The sequence below is a fragment of the Brassica rapa genome, chromosome A05, assembly GCF_000309985.2.
Source record: "Brassica rapa cultivar Chiifu-401-42 chromosome A05, CAAS_Brap_v3.01, whole genome shotgun sequence".
NCBI lineage: Eukaryota > Viridiplantae > Streptophyta > Magnoliopsida > Brassicales > Brassicaceae > Brassica > Brassica rapa.
This window is the reverse complement of record NC_024799.2, coordinates 16,555,451-16,572,350: the sequence shown is the minus strand read 5'-3', so window position 1 is coordinate 16,572,350 and position 16,900 is coordinate 16,555,451. Positions and strand designations below refer to the sequence as shown.

The following is a 16,900-nucleotide window of genomic DNA, read 5'->3' as shown; positions in this document are numbered from 1 at the left end:
CTTGAAATGGTAAAGTGTCCTTGGAGGATGAGTTGGAAGCTTTTGAGTCCAAAAAAGAGTGTAAAGATAAAATTCTGCAACGCTCTATGGTAATTACCTAGAGTACCATGTCTTTCCTTTTTCGAATATTTTTGTTTATTTATTTTTCTAAAAAAAACAGCTGATTTAGTTGAATGAGGCGCAGCACTCATGGTTCCAACTCTGAAACCAGTTGCGGAAAGGTTGTATAACCGTGGCAATTCGTGGCTAAAACTCAATTTTGCCCCTTAACAAATTTGTCGCAAAGAGTATTCAGAGCTGGGCAAAGAGGTCATTTCCACGGTAATAGACACCTAAACCAGAAGAATCCAAGAAAACCAGCAGCTTACGCATCTGGTTTTAGCAGCAGTGTTGTCTGTGTTTTGTTTCTTTATAATCAACCCTTCGGTTACTCACTATCTTTCATCTGCAAATTCACAATCTTCATAGCTTAAATCCAAAAACTCAAAACAAAGCATACAGAAGAAAAGAGAGCGTCTTCTCCTGAATTATTCAGTCGGCTTCGAGATGAATTCTACAAGCAAGGCATGGTCGGTGGCAGCAAGTATTGGAGTTGTGGAGACACTAAAAGATCAATTAGGCGTTTGTCGGTGGAACTACGTTCTCCGTTCAATGAATCAACATCTTCGGAATAACATCAGATCCATTTCTCAGACCAAAAATCTTTCCTCCTCCTCATCGTCAGCCGCCACCGCATCCTTCGGTAAAACGAAGCAGGCTGAGGAATCGCTCAGGATGGTCATGTACTTGAGCTGTTGGGGTCCAAACTAGGTTTCTTGAAACCTATTCGATGGATTTGCTCAACAAAATCCAAACATATCGCTGAGTCGGAGAGTCTCCATGAATTTGAAAGTCTGTGTAGGCTTGATTGGGTTGGTCCAAGACTATTAATATAAGAGTAGAGATGCAAAAAGATGGTTAATTGTATTACCCCCATCTTACTTGTATATAACAATGTTCTTAAGCCTTAAAGGCTAAGTTACTCAATCTGAATAGACTTAAAAATCATTTACGGAACTAATTTGTTGTTACTCTACTTACTGCAACTAATCAAAACTATGACTAAAAAATCCTCCTAATCTTCACACATAATAATAATATATGATTCACGTTAAATTAGTGGATGGATTTCATACTTTTGATCCAAAGACTCGATTTACACGTTAGGCCGTATTAGACTTGTTAATCCCAGTTTATTAAAACAAGGACCGTCCATTTTATCTCACGGCCAAAGTAATATACATTTATAATATGTTTGTATGTACAAAATTAGAGCTTCTGATTAATAACCCAAGAACGACCCTACAAGACCACTGATTAATATTTTAGAGCTTCTGTATTTGGTCGAGTAGTTTTTCCTTCCACTTTTTTACTCGACCAAATACAAGTCTTTGAAAAAGTTTTTCCTTTTTCTTTCAAGAAAATTTTTCCATTTTACTTATAGTAATTTTACCTTTTTGTTTCACAGATTTGTTTACGTTTTATGCTTTCTCTCTCTGTTTCTTTGAAGGCTAAAGTTGGTCGCGGCTAAAGATCACCTACTTGTATGATAACTTTTTGTTATAATCAACAAAAAAAAACACAGTATTTCCTGATGTTTGTCTTGTCGGTAATATTTTCCTTCTTCTGCTTTTGTATATCAATACCCCTAAGAAGTAAGCAAAGATTGTGGTATCAGAAACTCTATCTCATCATCATTGTGATACCATCGATCCACCAGTCTTACCATAATTGATCATACAAGAGAGGGCGTTAAAAGAAGCTAGTTCGATCACATCCCACAAGTTTCACAAGTCTAAGACTTGTATTCATCCATCAACCATGAACCATCACTGGGTAAAAAATAAGAGAGCATAAAAGCCAACTTGTGATTCCTATCACTCTATCTCTAACAAACACCTTGTTATTAGACGTAGAGAGTTTACAAACGTTGTGTTTACACAGTGTGGATACACTCCTATATATTCTTCTTTCTATGAAAATAATTCAACTTTCGAATCTGTAAGCTAACAATTTTATTGTACAAAGTGGATGAATCCTCTTGCCCTTTAATGACTATTGTTCTTTACAAAAAAAAAATCAAGAAACTCTTCATGTTAAGAAGATAATAATCCTCTTCTCTTTACAAGCTCATTGCTCTCGCGGAGCCTACTCTTCATAGCCAAGTCCAAACACAAGTATAGAGCGAAGTAAAGAAACATAACTACTTGCTCTGGTCTAGGAAGTAGCCGAATGATATCAATGAGAATATTGATTCAAGAAGCAGCCACTATCTTTACCGTCGATTCTGTAGAGCATCTTTGGACTTGTTTTCGTTGAGGTAACGCTTAAATTCCCCGTCTCCTCTAAGTATTTTTGCTGTGTATCCACGAGAAGAGAAACAATAAAAGCGGAAAGTGAAGACAATGAAGATGCAGTCTGCTGAGATAATCTGTATCAGTTCGCGAAATACTACAGAAGGTACTATAGGCATGTGTCATGAAGATGGACTTGAATAGGAGTTTGGGTTTTGTGATTGCGTGAACTTTCTGAGCTTGGAAAAGAAAAAATGATATGTGCTTAAAGACATATGGACGTTTTCCATAAAGCAAAAGGGAGTTTGATTGAAGATGAAGTTTTCCATTAAAGAAAATGGAAAGTTACTTTAAGGATATTTGGGAGACTTGAAGAACAAGTTGAAGACGTGGAGAGCAAGTTCTGGTCTATTATATAAGGAGGGACGTGCCTTATGAGAAAGTCAGACTTCAGAGTAAAGAGATAGAGGTTTCCTTGGTGTGTGCTACTGCTTGGTGTCGAAGGACATTCTGAAGCATTGTCTGATGGAGTCTGATGTGGACTTAATTTGGTGGCGTTGGAGTTGGCGCTTTGTGTGGTGGCAGTGGCGGACCCAGAATTATTTTAAACATGGGTCATAAAATAAATGTGTTTGAAATCCATATTAAAAAAGAAGCAAAATTGAGTATCAAGCTGGAATTGAACCCATGTTTTAGGGGTGTCAGACGATGGGATTTCACCACCAGAACTAAAGAATTTCAATTGTACTAGCTTAACAGATTACATTTATATATTTTAAGGTGTGGCAGCTGCACCCCTTTCTCTCCACATGGGTCCGCCTCTGTGTGGTGGAGTTAGCCATTGTGTATAGCTCGTGTGAGCTTTGTGTGTGCTTGAGTGATCAAGCGTTTTGGTGTCACTGGTGTGCGTTGGGTGCTGACGTACTTGGTGAAGTACTTCCGAGGAGTTGGAAGATTGAAGCCTAGACTCAGAAGGAGTTTAGCGAAGGCGGTTTCATTGAAGAGATTTGTAAAGATTGCAGCTGTAGAAGACAGTGTGCTCCGGTGAACCGGATGGTGATCTATGCATGCGTGCTTAATTCTTAATCTTTGTAGATTGCTACTTAGAAAAGAGTGGTAAACACTAGTGTGTGTGTTGTATCATATAGCAATTGTAGGTTACTCCTTGTTCTAAGTCAATGAAATCTGGACGAGATCCCGGGGATGTAGGAAACGAACCCCGTTAACAAATTTTGTGTGTTTTACTTTCTGCATTTATTTTTCGTCGCATCTGCACTAACAGACAACTACCGACTCCCAGAGAAACAAAGAAAGTGAAGCCACTCTCACATTCTCTATCATCACGTTTGGGTTGGTGGAGTATCACATGAGGACACGGGTAAGCCAAAAGATGTCTGACTGAATCTACTAGCCCCAGTCACCGTCACTTTAGTTTGTGTCCTATCAGCTAAAGCCAAAAGGGGGATTCATGCCTTTCTTCTCATATATTCCCTTGATAAAAAAAAATATTATTTGGTCCGACTTGTATGGAAAATGTGGCAACTAGGAGGAACAAGCTGTGTTTTTTTCAGATAGCGAGCAATAAAAATGTTTTAACAAAATTTGCCAGTTTGGGAAACAAAGGGAACTCTCTGTCACGTAAATATTTTGGTACTCTTTAGTTGTTAACTAACAAAAATTTCTGTTGCTGGGACTGATCTATAAACAAGTACACTATAGAAAGACCAGTTATATGATTTATTACATTTACAAATAGACATTGATTTTACTAGATATCAAACTCTAATCTGGATTTGAGCAGAGTTTTTTCTTGTGAGCAGAACCGAATTTGCCAGTTTGGTCCTTTTTGAACGCAATGTCGTCAACAAACGCTTGGACTCTTGACTTTGTCTGCGTACAACTTTTTTTTATGGTAACAGTGAACACATTCTTCTCACGTTTGGCCATAGAGCATCTCCAACCCACTCCATAATTTACTGCAAAATAGAGTGGGAAACAGAATGATGAACAAACAAAAAAGTGATTAATGCATAAATGGAGAAATGGATTTTTTGATTGTTCATCACTCCATTTTTCACTCCATTTTGCATTAAATTATAGAGTGGGGTTGAAGATGCTCTTAAAGCGTCCAAATCCACATTATCTCCCCTTTATGCCATCCTCTCCCCGCTTATTGGCAAAACTTGATCTCCTCAATTTCTATCTTTGCCTCATCATTCTTCATCCCATGCACATTGTGCCTGTTCACATGCTCTTCTGTTTTTTTCTTTCCAGTCTACTCTCGCCGGAGACCGGAGCCACACTTTGATCTCTCAAGCCCTAATGGGATTTTCTCCATGACTGAAACGATCAGGAAAAAGCTCTCGCCAGAGAGCATATATATAGTATGTAGAATGTATATATAGAAAGGATATAGTAGTCATTAGTTACACTAGATAATCCCTAGCTCTCAAGTATATATATTGTATCCTTCTCATATCAATAACATAATCTTTACATTTTATATGGTATCAGAGCAAGGATTTTCAAACTAAACCCTAGCCACCATATCCTTCTCTCACAAACAACTCTTTTTCTTTTACGATCTCTACTCTTATCATGCAAATCCAACCAATACGGATACTCTTATCACCGTTATTGCCGCTAATCTCCTCAATGTTAACATGTCGAATGTTACTAAGCTCACCGCCTCCAACTTTCTTATGTGGAACCGCCAGATCCAGGCCTTATTGAATGGTTATAGCCTCGCCGGATATCTTAACAGCACCATCACGGTTCCATCTCAAACAATCACGGCAGCTGAAGTTGTCACCATCAACCCTGCGTACACGGCATATCAGAGGTGCTATATCAGTCATAATCCAGCCGATCAACAAACACCTCTGCAGAAATTTGGGAGAAACTATCATCAACTTATGCTAAACCAACTCGTGGTCATATTCAACAACTTCGTAAACAAATCAAGCTGTGGAAGAAAGGGACGAAGTTGATTGATGAATACTTACAAGGATTCACTACTCGGTTTGATCATCTGGCTCTTCTTGGTAAGCCTCTTGATCTAGAGGATCAGATCGTGTTTATTGTCGAAGGAGTTCCAGATAGTTATAAATAACTCATTGACCAGATACAAGGTCGAGATGTGCCTCCTTCTCTAACGGAAGTTCACAAGAAGTTGTTGAACAATGAAGTACGGCTGCAGGACGTTGCTCCTAACAACTCTCTTCCAATCTCGGCTAACGTGGCTCACACACGTCCACAGAACAACAAAAACAACAACAGGAACAACGGCTATGGGTATCGCGGGAACAACCGGTACAACAATCGCATCAACAACACTTGGCAACAATATCCATCACGCCAAGAAAACACCTCCCGTGGGTATCACGGCAAGTGCCAAATATGTGGTGTGTTTGGGCACAGTGCACACATGTTCCCTCAGAGGCAGCAATCCGGTGGCTACGTCAACTCCACTCCTGGCCAATACTCCTCATCGCCGATGCCATGGCAACCTCGCGCGAACATGGCTGCGACGTCATACAATCCAAATTATTGGATCCTCGACAGTGGCGCGACACATCATCTTGCAACCGACTTGAATAATCACGTCCACCAACCTAACAACAGAGGAGAAGAGGTTATCATCGCAGATGGCTCCCTCTTCTCATCGCAGATGGCTCAGGTCTTCCAATCACACATATTGGTTCCTCCATTGATCACAAAAATTTTAAAGGAATTTTTAACATTTTTTGTAATTTAAAGTTGTTTTAAAAATTTCAAAGTATAATATATAAGAAAAAATCTAATTTTTATTATTATATGGTTAATGTGATTGTTTATTTTTTTAATAATATAAAATTAAACAAAAATGAGGAAAGATGCAAAAGTTGTTATCAAATCTTTATTATTCATAATCATTAATTGTCATATATATGTTAGTTATATTAGGTAATTCCGTAGCTTTTATTTAAGGAAAAAATACACACTGTTTTTATTTTGGGTTAATATAACTTTCCCTAGTAATTGGATTTTAGACCAACATTTTTTCAATTGATTCTTAAGCTGCCATGTAAGCTAAATTTGCATACTAATTAAGTGACACCTAAGTAGGGTTTCTTTTTAATTAGTACAAACTTAATGTTACAATTTTTTAAATGATCTTCAATTAATATATAGGGGATAAGACACAACCTCCTCTTATGATTGTGTAATATTAGTAGTCCTCATATACCTTCAATTATTTATATGCAGTAGTAGATGCAGTATGAAGGGAAGAGGTGTGATTCGGAGATGCAGTAGTAGTCAATTGGAACCGAAGAATGAGAGGAGGAGGAGTGTGGGTTATTGTCGCTGCCAGATGATGTGGCTTTGGATTGCCTGGTTCAGGTGTCGAGACTGGACCTGGTGGGCTTAGCCATGGTTTCCAGGAGCCACCGGTTTGTGGCAGAGTCCCGCAATATCATGGCCATGAGATATCGGCTGGGTAACTTGGACCCATATTTGTGCGTATTTATACACTCCAAGCCCAAGGTGGTTCGTCCTCCACACCCTGCAACATTGGCTCAAACCGGTCCATTCAAGCTTGTATCCGGCTCCACTAGCCGGATCCTGTTTTGTGACGACGGATTGGGGTATCTATTGTATCGGTGGATTCATGAACGGCAAGCCCACATCGGAAGTCACGTTTTTTAATGCTATCGACCACAGCCCTTACCGAGCTGCCCCAATAAAGATGGCTCGAAGCGGATCATCCGCAAGCTTGATAAACAAGAAGAAGGTATTTGTATTTGGAGGGTGTTGGGATGTCGCTAATTCTTCAAACTGGTTAGAGTTATATGATTTTAAAACTGGAACGTGAGAGTTTTTGTTTGTATTTACGCCCAAGATGCCCCTCAACATCCAACAAAGTGTGGTGATAGAAGGCAAGGTTGTTTATGGGGTGGATGGGGATGGTCAAATCTTTCACTTCACACCGAGTACTACTAGCCTTATGTTTACTACAGACGGAATAGTTGAGCCTAACCCAGAAAATAGAAACGATTGGTTTTTATTTGAGGTAATAATGTGCCGTGGTATCGGCGGGAGAATACTGTGGCGTTGGCCAGATGAGATTCTTTAGAAAGAAGTCAAAGGTTTGGAAGAGCTGCAGCAACAACACATCATCAAAATCTGCTCCTTCTCTGAGAAGACGATTGCCATCTTCTGGGATGCCCGGTGGCCTCAACAAGGTCTAGGAGCTTTGGTATGCCGAGATTTCCATGAAGAGACACCAGGGAGACGAGGGGTGGTGGAAGGTTTGGGGGAACATTGAGAGTTCCGCTGCTGTTATCTCAGACTCATCGCATAGTTCCTTTAACTTGTTATATGCTGCTACTGTCTTTGCCTGAATTACTATTCTCAAGCAATCCTTTGGTTTTTTATATAATTTGTTTCTATTTTATCTTTTGATTGCAACATGTTATCACAAACCAAACTAATCGGTAACGTTATTGCTTAAACATATCATAAGCTAAGCAAATCACACACCTCCCCAATCCATGGATATGTTCTCTCACTTGCTTTGCTTTCGGGTTATGAACAATCCCCTATATATTAATTGAGGAACATTTGAAAAGATATAACCTTAATTTTGTAATAGTTAAAAAATATATTTTGCTTATGTGTCAATCAATTAGATAGTTAATTAGTCATATGTGTCAGTCCCACACTGAAATTGAAAAACATGTTCGTCCAATTCGATTTTTATATGTCACTAGAAACATTTAATACCAACTATATGATATCATATGATATAGCAAGGTTGCTATTTATTATATATTATTTTCTTAAATAAAAACCTACAGAATTACCTAATGTGATTATGATATATAGTAATTAATGATTTTAAATAATGAAGATTTGCTAATAATATGTATGCTTTCTATAATTTTTGTTTAATTCTTTACTATTATTATAAATTAAACAATTACATTAATCATATATTAAAATTTTAGTTTTTTTGTATATGTTGTATTTTGAATTTTTCAAAACGAGTATAAATTACTAAAACTATTAAAAGTCTCACATACTTTTATGATCAATGTTTAAATTTTTTTCTATAATAAGAAATGAGAATATAAATAAATAATTTTATTTTAATAAGTGTTTATGTTAATATATATATATATATATATATATATATATATATATATATATATATACTTCATATCGTTTAAATTTAATTATATATCATATACGATAGATAAGATTGATTGTTTTGATTTATTTATTCTAAAATGATTGCGAATAAACAAGAGTGGTCATTTGATTTATATGTGCAAGCTAATTTATTACATAATAGTAACTAATTTCTTAGTTATTTAGTATATAATTCTTATTTTATTATTTCATAATATGCAGAAAAATATAAATAAGTATTTATTCTGCACAAGGCGCAGATCTTAACCTAAGTATGTATCTTTTTAATAATTTTAAATCTTAAACATTTTCTAAATCTCAGGCCAAAATAAAAGAAAGAAATGAGAATAAACTCAAAATCAGTATTTATATCGAGCAATAAACAAAATGACACAAAAATGAAAAAAATATCGAAGATAGATAGAATTGGCACGTGAACGTAAACTTCTCATAACCATAGTTAACTTTTAAATTGCTAAATCATGATATAAAACCGAGCTGACATAGCTTCATTATAACCAAATACTAGGCATGAGATTCTTCGACCTAAACGTTAGGTTTTTATGCGATAAATAATTTTTTGACCTAAAATATTTTTAAAATTGAGATCAGTTCATTAGTAAACAAATTATGTTATTAACAAAAAATGTTTAAAAATTGTTTAAGAGCCAAATATATTAATTCGATCAATAATATAATTTTTTTTTCATACAATATTTCTTAAATAATTTTCATATAAATTTACCCTGCGCAAGGCGCAAGTCTTATCCTAGTTCAATTAATAAAACACCCTGCTTTTCCAGATACTGGTGGAGTCTTTTAACTTATTAAAGACTACATATATATTGATGGATCTCCAAGAAGACCAATACGCTTTTTAATATATTATAATAATGATATAATCACTACAAGAAAACGTATCTTTACCGAGGAAGTTTAACGAGGAAAAGTATTCCTCGTAAAAAAACGTTGATTTTGCGAGGAAATTACGTTGAGAAAGAAAAGCATCGTCATTTCGTCGTAAGGTAACGACAAAAAAAATTCGTCGTAAAGACGATGTAAACTAACGTGGCTTTTACGAGGAAATAGATTTTCCTCGTAAAAGCCACGTAAATTTCGCGAGTGCTTTACGACGAAATATTTTACGTGTACTTAACGAGGAAATTTTGAATCCACCAACTTGGTAGGTGGCTCACGTTTTTTTTTTGGCCATACAATTAATTTTCGTCGTAATTTCATAGTAAAATTACAACTACCAGATTCGAAATTTTCTATAAATATGGATGTTGGAACATCATTTTAAACACACCAACAACAAAAAACGTGAAAGAAAAAAAAATGGCTGGCTCTGGGACTATTTACGAGTTGCGGAATTGGATGTATATGCATAGAGATGCTAACGGGAGAGTGACGAAAGAATACCTTGCGGGGCTGGAGACATTTATGCACCAAGCAGATTCAACACCGCTCGCCCAAGAAAGTGGTAAGATGTTCTGTCCTTGTCGGAAATGCAACAATTCGAAATTGGCAAACCGTGAAAATGTTTGGAAGCATTTAATAAATAGAGGTTTCACGCCAAATTACTATATCTGGTTTCAACATGGGGAAGGTTATAATTATGATCAGAATGAAGCTAGTAGTAGTAATAGCAATTTTCAGGAAGAACCGGTTAATCATCATTTGCATAATGAACATAGTTACCATCAGGAGGAGATGGTAGATTATGATAGGGTTCATGATATGGTAGCTGATGCATTCGTAGCTCATGATGAAGATGAAGAACCTAATATAGATGCAAAAAAGTTTTACGGAATGTTAAACGCGGCGAATCAACCACTTTACAGTGGTTGTAGAGAAGGTCTCTCTAAATTGTCGTTGGCTGCTAGAATGATGAATATTAAAACTGATCACAATCTACCTGAAAGTTGCATGAACGAATGGGCGGACTTGTTTAAAGAGTATTTGCCGGAAGACAATGTGTCTGCTGATTCTTATTATGAGATTCAGAAATTAGTTTATAGTCTTGGGTTGCCTTCGGAGATGATAGATGTCTGCATCGACAACTGCATGATCTATTGGGGAGATGATGAGAAGCTAGAAGTATGTCGATTCTGCAAGAAGCCACGATTCAAGCCGCAAGGACGGGGACGTAATAGGGTACCGTACCAAAGGATGTGGTACCTACCAATTACAGACAGATTGAAAAGATTGTATCAATCAGAGCAGACTGCTGCAAAGATGAGATGGCATGCCGAGCATACTCAGACGGATGGTGAGATGACTCATCCATCAGATGCAAGAGCCTGGAAACATTTCAACAAAGTACATCCGGATTTTGCTAGCAATAGCCGGAATGTGTATCTCGGATTATGCACAGATGGATTTAGTCCGTTCGGAATGTCAGGGAGACAATATTCATTGTGGCCAGTCTTTCTTACGCCATACAACCTGCCACCGGAGATGTGCATGCAACGGGAGTTGCTATTCTTGACGATATTGATACCTGGTCCGAACCATCCAAAAAGGTCCCTGGATGTTTTCCTACAACCACTGATAAAAGAGTTGAAGGATTTGTGGTCAACAGGGGTGAGGACGTATGACTGTTCAACGAAGACGAATTTTACGATGCGAGCTATGCTTTTGTGGACCATAAGTGACTTTCCTGCATATGGGATGTTGTCTGGATGGACTACACATGGGAGATTAGCTTGTCCATATTGTAATGGAACGACAGATGCGTTTCAACTGAAGAATGGTAGGAAGACAAGTTGGTTTGATTGTCATCGTCGATTTCTTCCCATTGGCCATCCTTACCGAAGAAACAAGAATTTGTTTAGGCACAAAAGGGTTGTGAGAGACACTTCTCCACCATATCTAACTGGAGAACAAATTGAAGCACAAATCGACTACTACGGAGCTAACGAAACAGTTCGTTGGGGTGGTAATTGGCATGTCCCTCGTAATATGCCTGATTCTTACGGTGTTCATCACAACTGGCACAAGAAGAGTATATTTTGGGAGTTGCCATATTGGAAGGATCTTCTTCTGCGCCACAACCTCGATGTGATGCATATAGAGAAGAATTTCTTTGAGAACATCATGAATACAATATTGAATGTCCCAGGGAAGACAAAAGACAACATAAAATCGAGGTTGGACTTGCCGGATATTTGCTCAAGAAGCGAGTTACATATTAAAAGCAATGGACAAGTTCCCGTTCCGATATTCAGACTGTCTTCAGAAAAAAAGTCGGTGTTGTTCAACTGGGTGGCATCAGAAGTGAAGTTCCCCGATGGGTATGTTTCAAATCTCTCTAGATGTGTTGAAAAGGGTCAAAAGTTCTCTGGGATGAAGAGTCATGATTGTCATGTCTTTATGCAACGACTACTGCCCTTTGCATTTGCGGAGCTACTTCCAACAAACGTACATGAAGCACTTGCAGGTTCGTAGTGTTTTATATCACAATAATTTTATAACGGTCTAGTTTGCAAAATAATATACGACTAACAATGTGTTTAATTGTTTTTGGAATATAAAAGGCATTGGAGCATTTTTCAGGGATCTGAGCACACGCACTCTTAAAGAAGAAGTTGTAGAACAGCTTCAGGAGAACATTCCCATCTTATTGTGCAACTTGGAGAAGATATTTCCTCCTGGATTTTTTGACGTCATGGAGCATCTAGCTGTCCACCTCCCATATGAAGCATTGCTTCGTGGACCTGTACATTACGGATGGATGTATCAGTATGAGCGAGCCATGAAATATTTGAAGGGAAAAGCAAAGAACCTCGCCAAAGTTGAAGGTTCTATAATTGCTGGAAGTTTGACGGAAGAAGTTTCTCACTTCACATCGTACTACTTTGCGTCAAAAGTACGTACCCGTAGAAGAGCTCCAAGAAGATATGATGATGGTGGAGTTGCGCCAACATATGCAGTTGCTGGTGTTCCAGACATCTTTAGCCAGATTGGACGACTCGGTGGGAAGTCTAAAGAGGTTTGGTGGTCGAGTGAACAAGACGCTCATAGTGCACACACCTATATTCTACTCAATTGCGAGGATCCATTGATGCGTTATTTTGAAAGGTAACATATATGGACACTTCAAAACACATATAATTAATTATATAATTGCAAGAGATTCATTCCTATGAAATGTGATTAATTTTACAGCCTATTTGTTTCTCAAGTCGAAGAAACATTTCCTGGTATATCCACAAGTGACGTAGACAAAAGGAAAGATCAGCACTTCATTAAGTGGTTGCGGAATCAGGTATTATAACTCAAACTATTTTTTCATACATGATTTGTATTTTAATGTTCTCTTTATTTTTGCAGGTTGATTATGACGACGATGCAGATTATCCTAAGTGGTTACACGAAGTAATTCAATCTCCACTTGTAAAGGTCACCACATCACAGATGTATTTCACACGAGGCTACACTTTTCACACATATGAGTATGGTAGACAGCGGGCGACCAGTAACTATGGAATATGTGTGAAAGGGGAAACAGATTTCTACGGGATCTTGACGGAGATTATTGAAGTCGAATTTCCAGGGATACTGAAGCTGAAATGCGTCATCTTCAAATGTGAATGGTTCGACCCCGTCGTCAACAGAGGTGTTCGGTCTAACAAATTTGGTGTAGTTGATGTCAACGGTGGACGTCGGTACAACAAATTCGAGCCTTTCATCTTAGCTTCACAAGCAGACCAAGTTAGCTTCCTTCCATACCCTCGGATGAGAGATTCGGGTATAAATTGGTTAGCAGTGATCAAAGTTACACCTCGAGGACGAATCATCAGTGGAGAAGAACCACCATTGCAAGAAGAACAGATAAATGAAGTCGAGGAACCTGAACAAGAAGTTGATGACATCCTTCTCATTGATCCGCATAATCACGAATACGAAGATCTTACCGATGATGCCACAGACGAAGCTGTAGAAGACGAGTTTAATGAAAATGATGATATTTCTAGTGATGACGAGAATGTCGATGTATCCGATTGATGTATTTGATTTTGTGTAGTTTGTTTTATGAATAAGGTAATGTGAGAGTTTGTTTTATGAATAAGGTAATGTGGGAGTTTGTTTTATGAATAAGAAATTGTGGGAGTTTGTTTTATAAATAAGTAAATGTGGGAATTGTGGTTTGGAATGAAAATAAAGATGGGGTTTGGAATATATGAAGTAGAAGATAAGGAATATGGGGTTTTGGGGTTTGGGGTTTCGGATTTTAGGGAATTAAACGTAATACTCGTTAATTCCTCGTAAGTTGACGTCGAATGTACGACGTAATCCTCGTTTATTCCACGTAGGACAGAATCGTCGTAAAGACCTCGTTATCTTACGTGGAAATAACGACGAAACTAAAAAAAATAAAGAAAGCGAAACCCGTTAATTCCACGTAGGACGGAATCGTCGTAAAGACCTCGTAAGGTAAATAGACGTAAATACCACGTAAAGTAAATGACGAAGGAGGCACTCTTTAATTCCACGTAGGATGATTTCGTCGTAAACACCTCGTAACAAAAATCGTCGTAAAAACCTCGTAGACTTAAAAACTAGAAAAAAAGGAAAAGAAGAGAGACACCAGATTTACATGTGGCAAGACTTCCAGCAATTATAATACTTAAGTCTCGCCCACATAAATTCTGATATCTTCTTCTCTTTCTTTTTTTCCAAATATTTCTAATTTGGTGAAAAGCGAAACTAGCTACTTCCTCATAGTATAAAAACTAGAAAAAAAGAAAAAAGAAAGATACTGGAATTATATGTGGCAGACTTAAGTCTCACCCACATAAATTCTAGTATCTTCTTTTCTTCTTTTTTTTTTCAAATATTTCTAATTTGAAAAGTATTTTGGTGAGGAGTGTGATTTGAGATAGGGTGTGTTTTGTGAGTTTGTGTGTGGTTTGAGAAGGAAAGTTGTGGGTATTTATAGAAAATATAGGCTCGCTAATTCCTCGTAACTGGTTAACTCGTTAATTCCACGTAACCTATTTCGTCGTAAAAACGTCGTTAACGAAAACGCGGGCCTTTGTATTTCGTCGCTATTTCGTAGTAACTGAAAACGCGGGCCTCTGTAATTCCTCGTAAGTTTACGAGGAAATTACGAGGACAAGTAATCTTATATATATCCCGAGCGAGCTCGCTCCGTCTTTCCTCTCCACTTCCTCTCCACTTCCTCCCTAATTCGTAGCAATGGTAAGTCTCCCTAATTCCTCTCTAGTTTGATTAGTTTAGGATAGATTAGGTGGTTAGTATAGGGAATTTAGATAGGTTTACGGATCTTATGTTATTTAGTATAGGGAATTTAGATATGTTTACGAAAATTTTAAAAATTAAATTTTTTTCTCAGGTTCGAAAAGGTAGACTTACTGCCCATTACAGAGAGATGTTCGGAGAGCCGGGTAGTCGTTTAGACCCGTCGTCTTCTTCAGCTCCCGGTTCTTCGGGTCAGGAGACTGTCCCCGAGACTCAGTACACTCAGAGAGTCATTGGATCTCCTTCTTCTAGTGCACCATCGGTTCTTCACGTGCCTCCCCAGATGCCTCCTCCTCCTGTGCCTCCTACGATGCCGGCACCTCCGATGCCCGCGGCCGAGATTCATCCCGATTTGATGGTGCCTCCGAGTGCTCCTTACTCGCAGTACACCGTAGAGGACATTCTCCGTCTGCCAGGCAGAGAAGGTTTACCAGTCATCGACCCCGACCGACCGGACGGAACTTTATGGTATGTTTCATTATTTTTTTATTCTTTTTAAATTATTTTATAACTTTAAAAAATAATTTATATTTTAAATTTTATTTTTCAGGTGGGGGATTGACGGATGTCTTGCATCGGACGTAACCGACACGATAAAAGGTTACTTCTCCATGGCACATCCGAACTGGAAAATGACGCCCCACTACGTCAGAAAGACGTGGTTCAAAATTTACGCTGTAAGTTCTATTAATTAAATATATATTTTAAATTTTTTAATTATTTATATATATATTTTTTTCTGAAAAACTAATTATAAATTATTTTTTCCAACAGCAAAAATATAATTGGGCCTTCGGGATCACTGAGAGGGTGAGGAAGAAGTTTGAAGCGAAGGCGAAAGTTCGCTTGTTGGACACGGTCTCCAACTGGAAGGGTGACTGGATCGTGAAGGGGTATGAGCGTGGCAAACCCGCTGAGCTCACCACGGATGTCTGGGATGGCCTCATCCGATATTGGCGTCTTCCTGATTCCATTAGAATCGCCCAGTCTTGCTCTAACTCCCGTAACACAGTCGATGAGCACGGGAACGGGCCGATGCTTCACACTACGGGCCAAAAACCCCACGCTGGTGTCCGTTTGGAAATGGTAATTAAAAATTTAATTATATTAAATTTTTAGTATATTTTTATATATATATTCTAATTAACAACTTTCTTAAATGTTTTTTAGGCCAAAGAGACGGGAGAATTCCCGTCTCTTATGCAACTTTACGAGAGGACCCACAAGAACAAGGCGGGCCGATTTATAGATGGCAAGTCCGAACAAATCTACAACGATTTGGCTGCTCGGGTTGAAGAACGCCAGACCCAGCTGACCCAACAGTCCACCGATGGATTACCCGTCACCTTATCCACACCTGAAGTGGATAAGCTTTACGAGGAGGTAAATTTTCTAAAATTTTAATTTTTTTAAATATTCATTTAATTTAACTTTAAATTTTTACTAACAAAATTTATTTTTTGTTTTTAAGGTTGTCCCTAAAAAAAAGGGACGGACGTTGGGGATTGGTTCCGTCAACGATGTTCCGATAGCGACATCGTCTTATGTTCAGCGACGGGATGATGAAGTCGCTCAGCTGCGTAGGGAGTCCGAAGAGCTGCGTAGAGAGTCTACTGAGCTGCGTAGAGATTCTACTCAGCTGCGATCTCGTATGGGTGGACTCGAGGGCTTCTTGGACGTTGTAGCGGCCACAAATCCGGAATGGGCGACTTTGTTGAGGACCATGCGACAAGAAAATCCTATCCCAGGCCAGTCACCGACCGACGACTCACATGCCGAGGCGGATGTTCAGGCGAGGAGTGATGAATTCTACGAGGCGATTAATTAACGACCACCCAAGTTCTTTTTAATTTCGGTTCTTGTATTATGAATTCAAAACTTATTTATAATAAAATATTTTGGTTTTGATTTTTTTAGAATTTTAATTTCATTAATAATTTAAATAATTTAAATTATATTTATAATTATAATTTTTTATATTTCTATAAAATAATGAAACGAAGTAAATTCGTAGCTAATTTTGCGGCTTCTTTACGTGGAAGATTAACGTGGTTTTTACGAGGAAACGTTTGGAAATCTATCAAGGTTTTTACGTTTTCTTTACGTGGAAAGTTTTCAAGGTATTT

The 16,900-nt window shown here is 37.9% G+C and overlaps 1 protein-coding gene across 2 annotated transcripts; it reads left to right on the top strand.

The window, feature by feature from the left end:
• On the top strand, window positions 1-1,126 carry LOC103874778. Of its 2 annotated transcripts, XM_033291560.1 has the most exons (3): window positions 1-309; window positions 510-834; window positions 909-1,126. In XM_033291560.1, exon 2 carries the CDS (start codon window positions 547-549, stop codon window positions 808-810), a length of 264 nt encoding a protein of 87 aa, XP_033147451.1. In that variant the 5' UTR covers window positions 1-309; window positions 510-546; the 3' UTR covers window positions 811-834; window positions 909-1,126. The 2 variants fall into 2 exon arrangements, with proteins under 2 accessions (XP_033147451.1, XP_033147450.1); XM_033291559.1 differs by lacking the exon at window positions 1-309 and having other exon boundaries at window positions 316-834.
• Window positions 1,127-16,900: the final 15,774 nt, after the last annotated feature.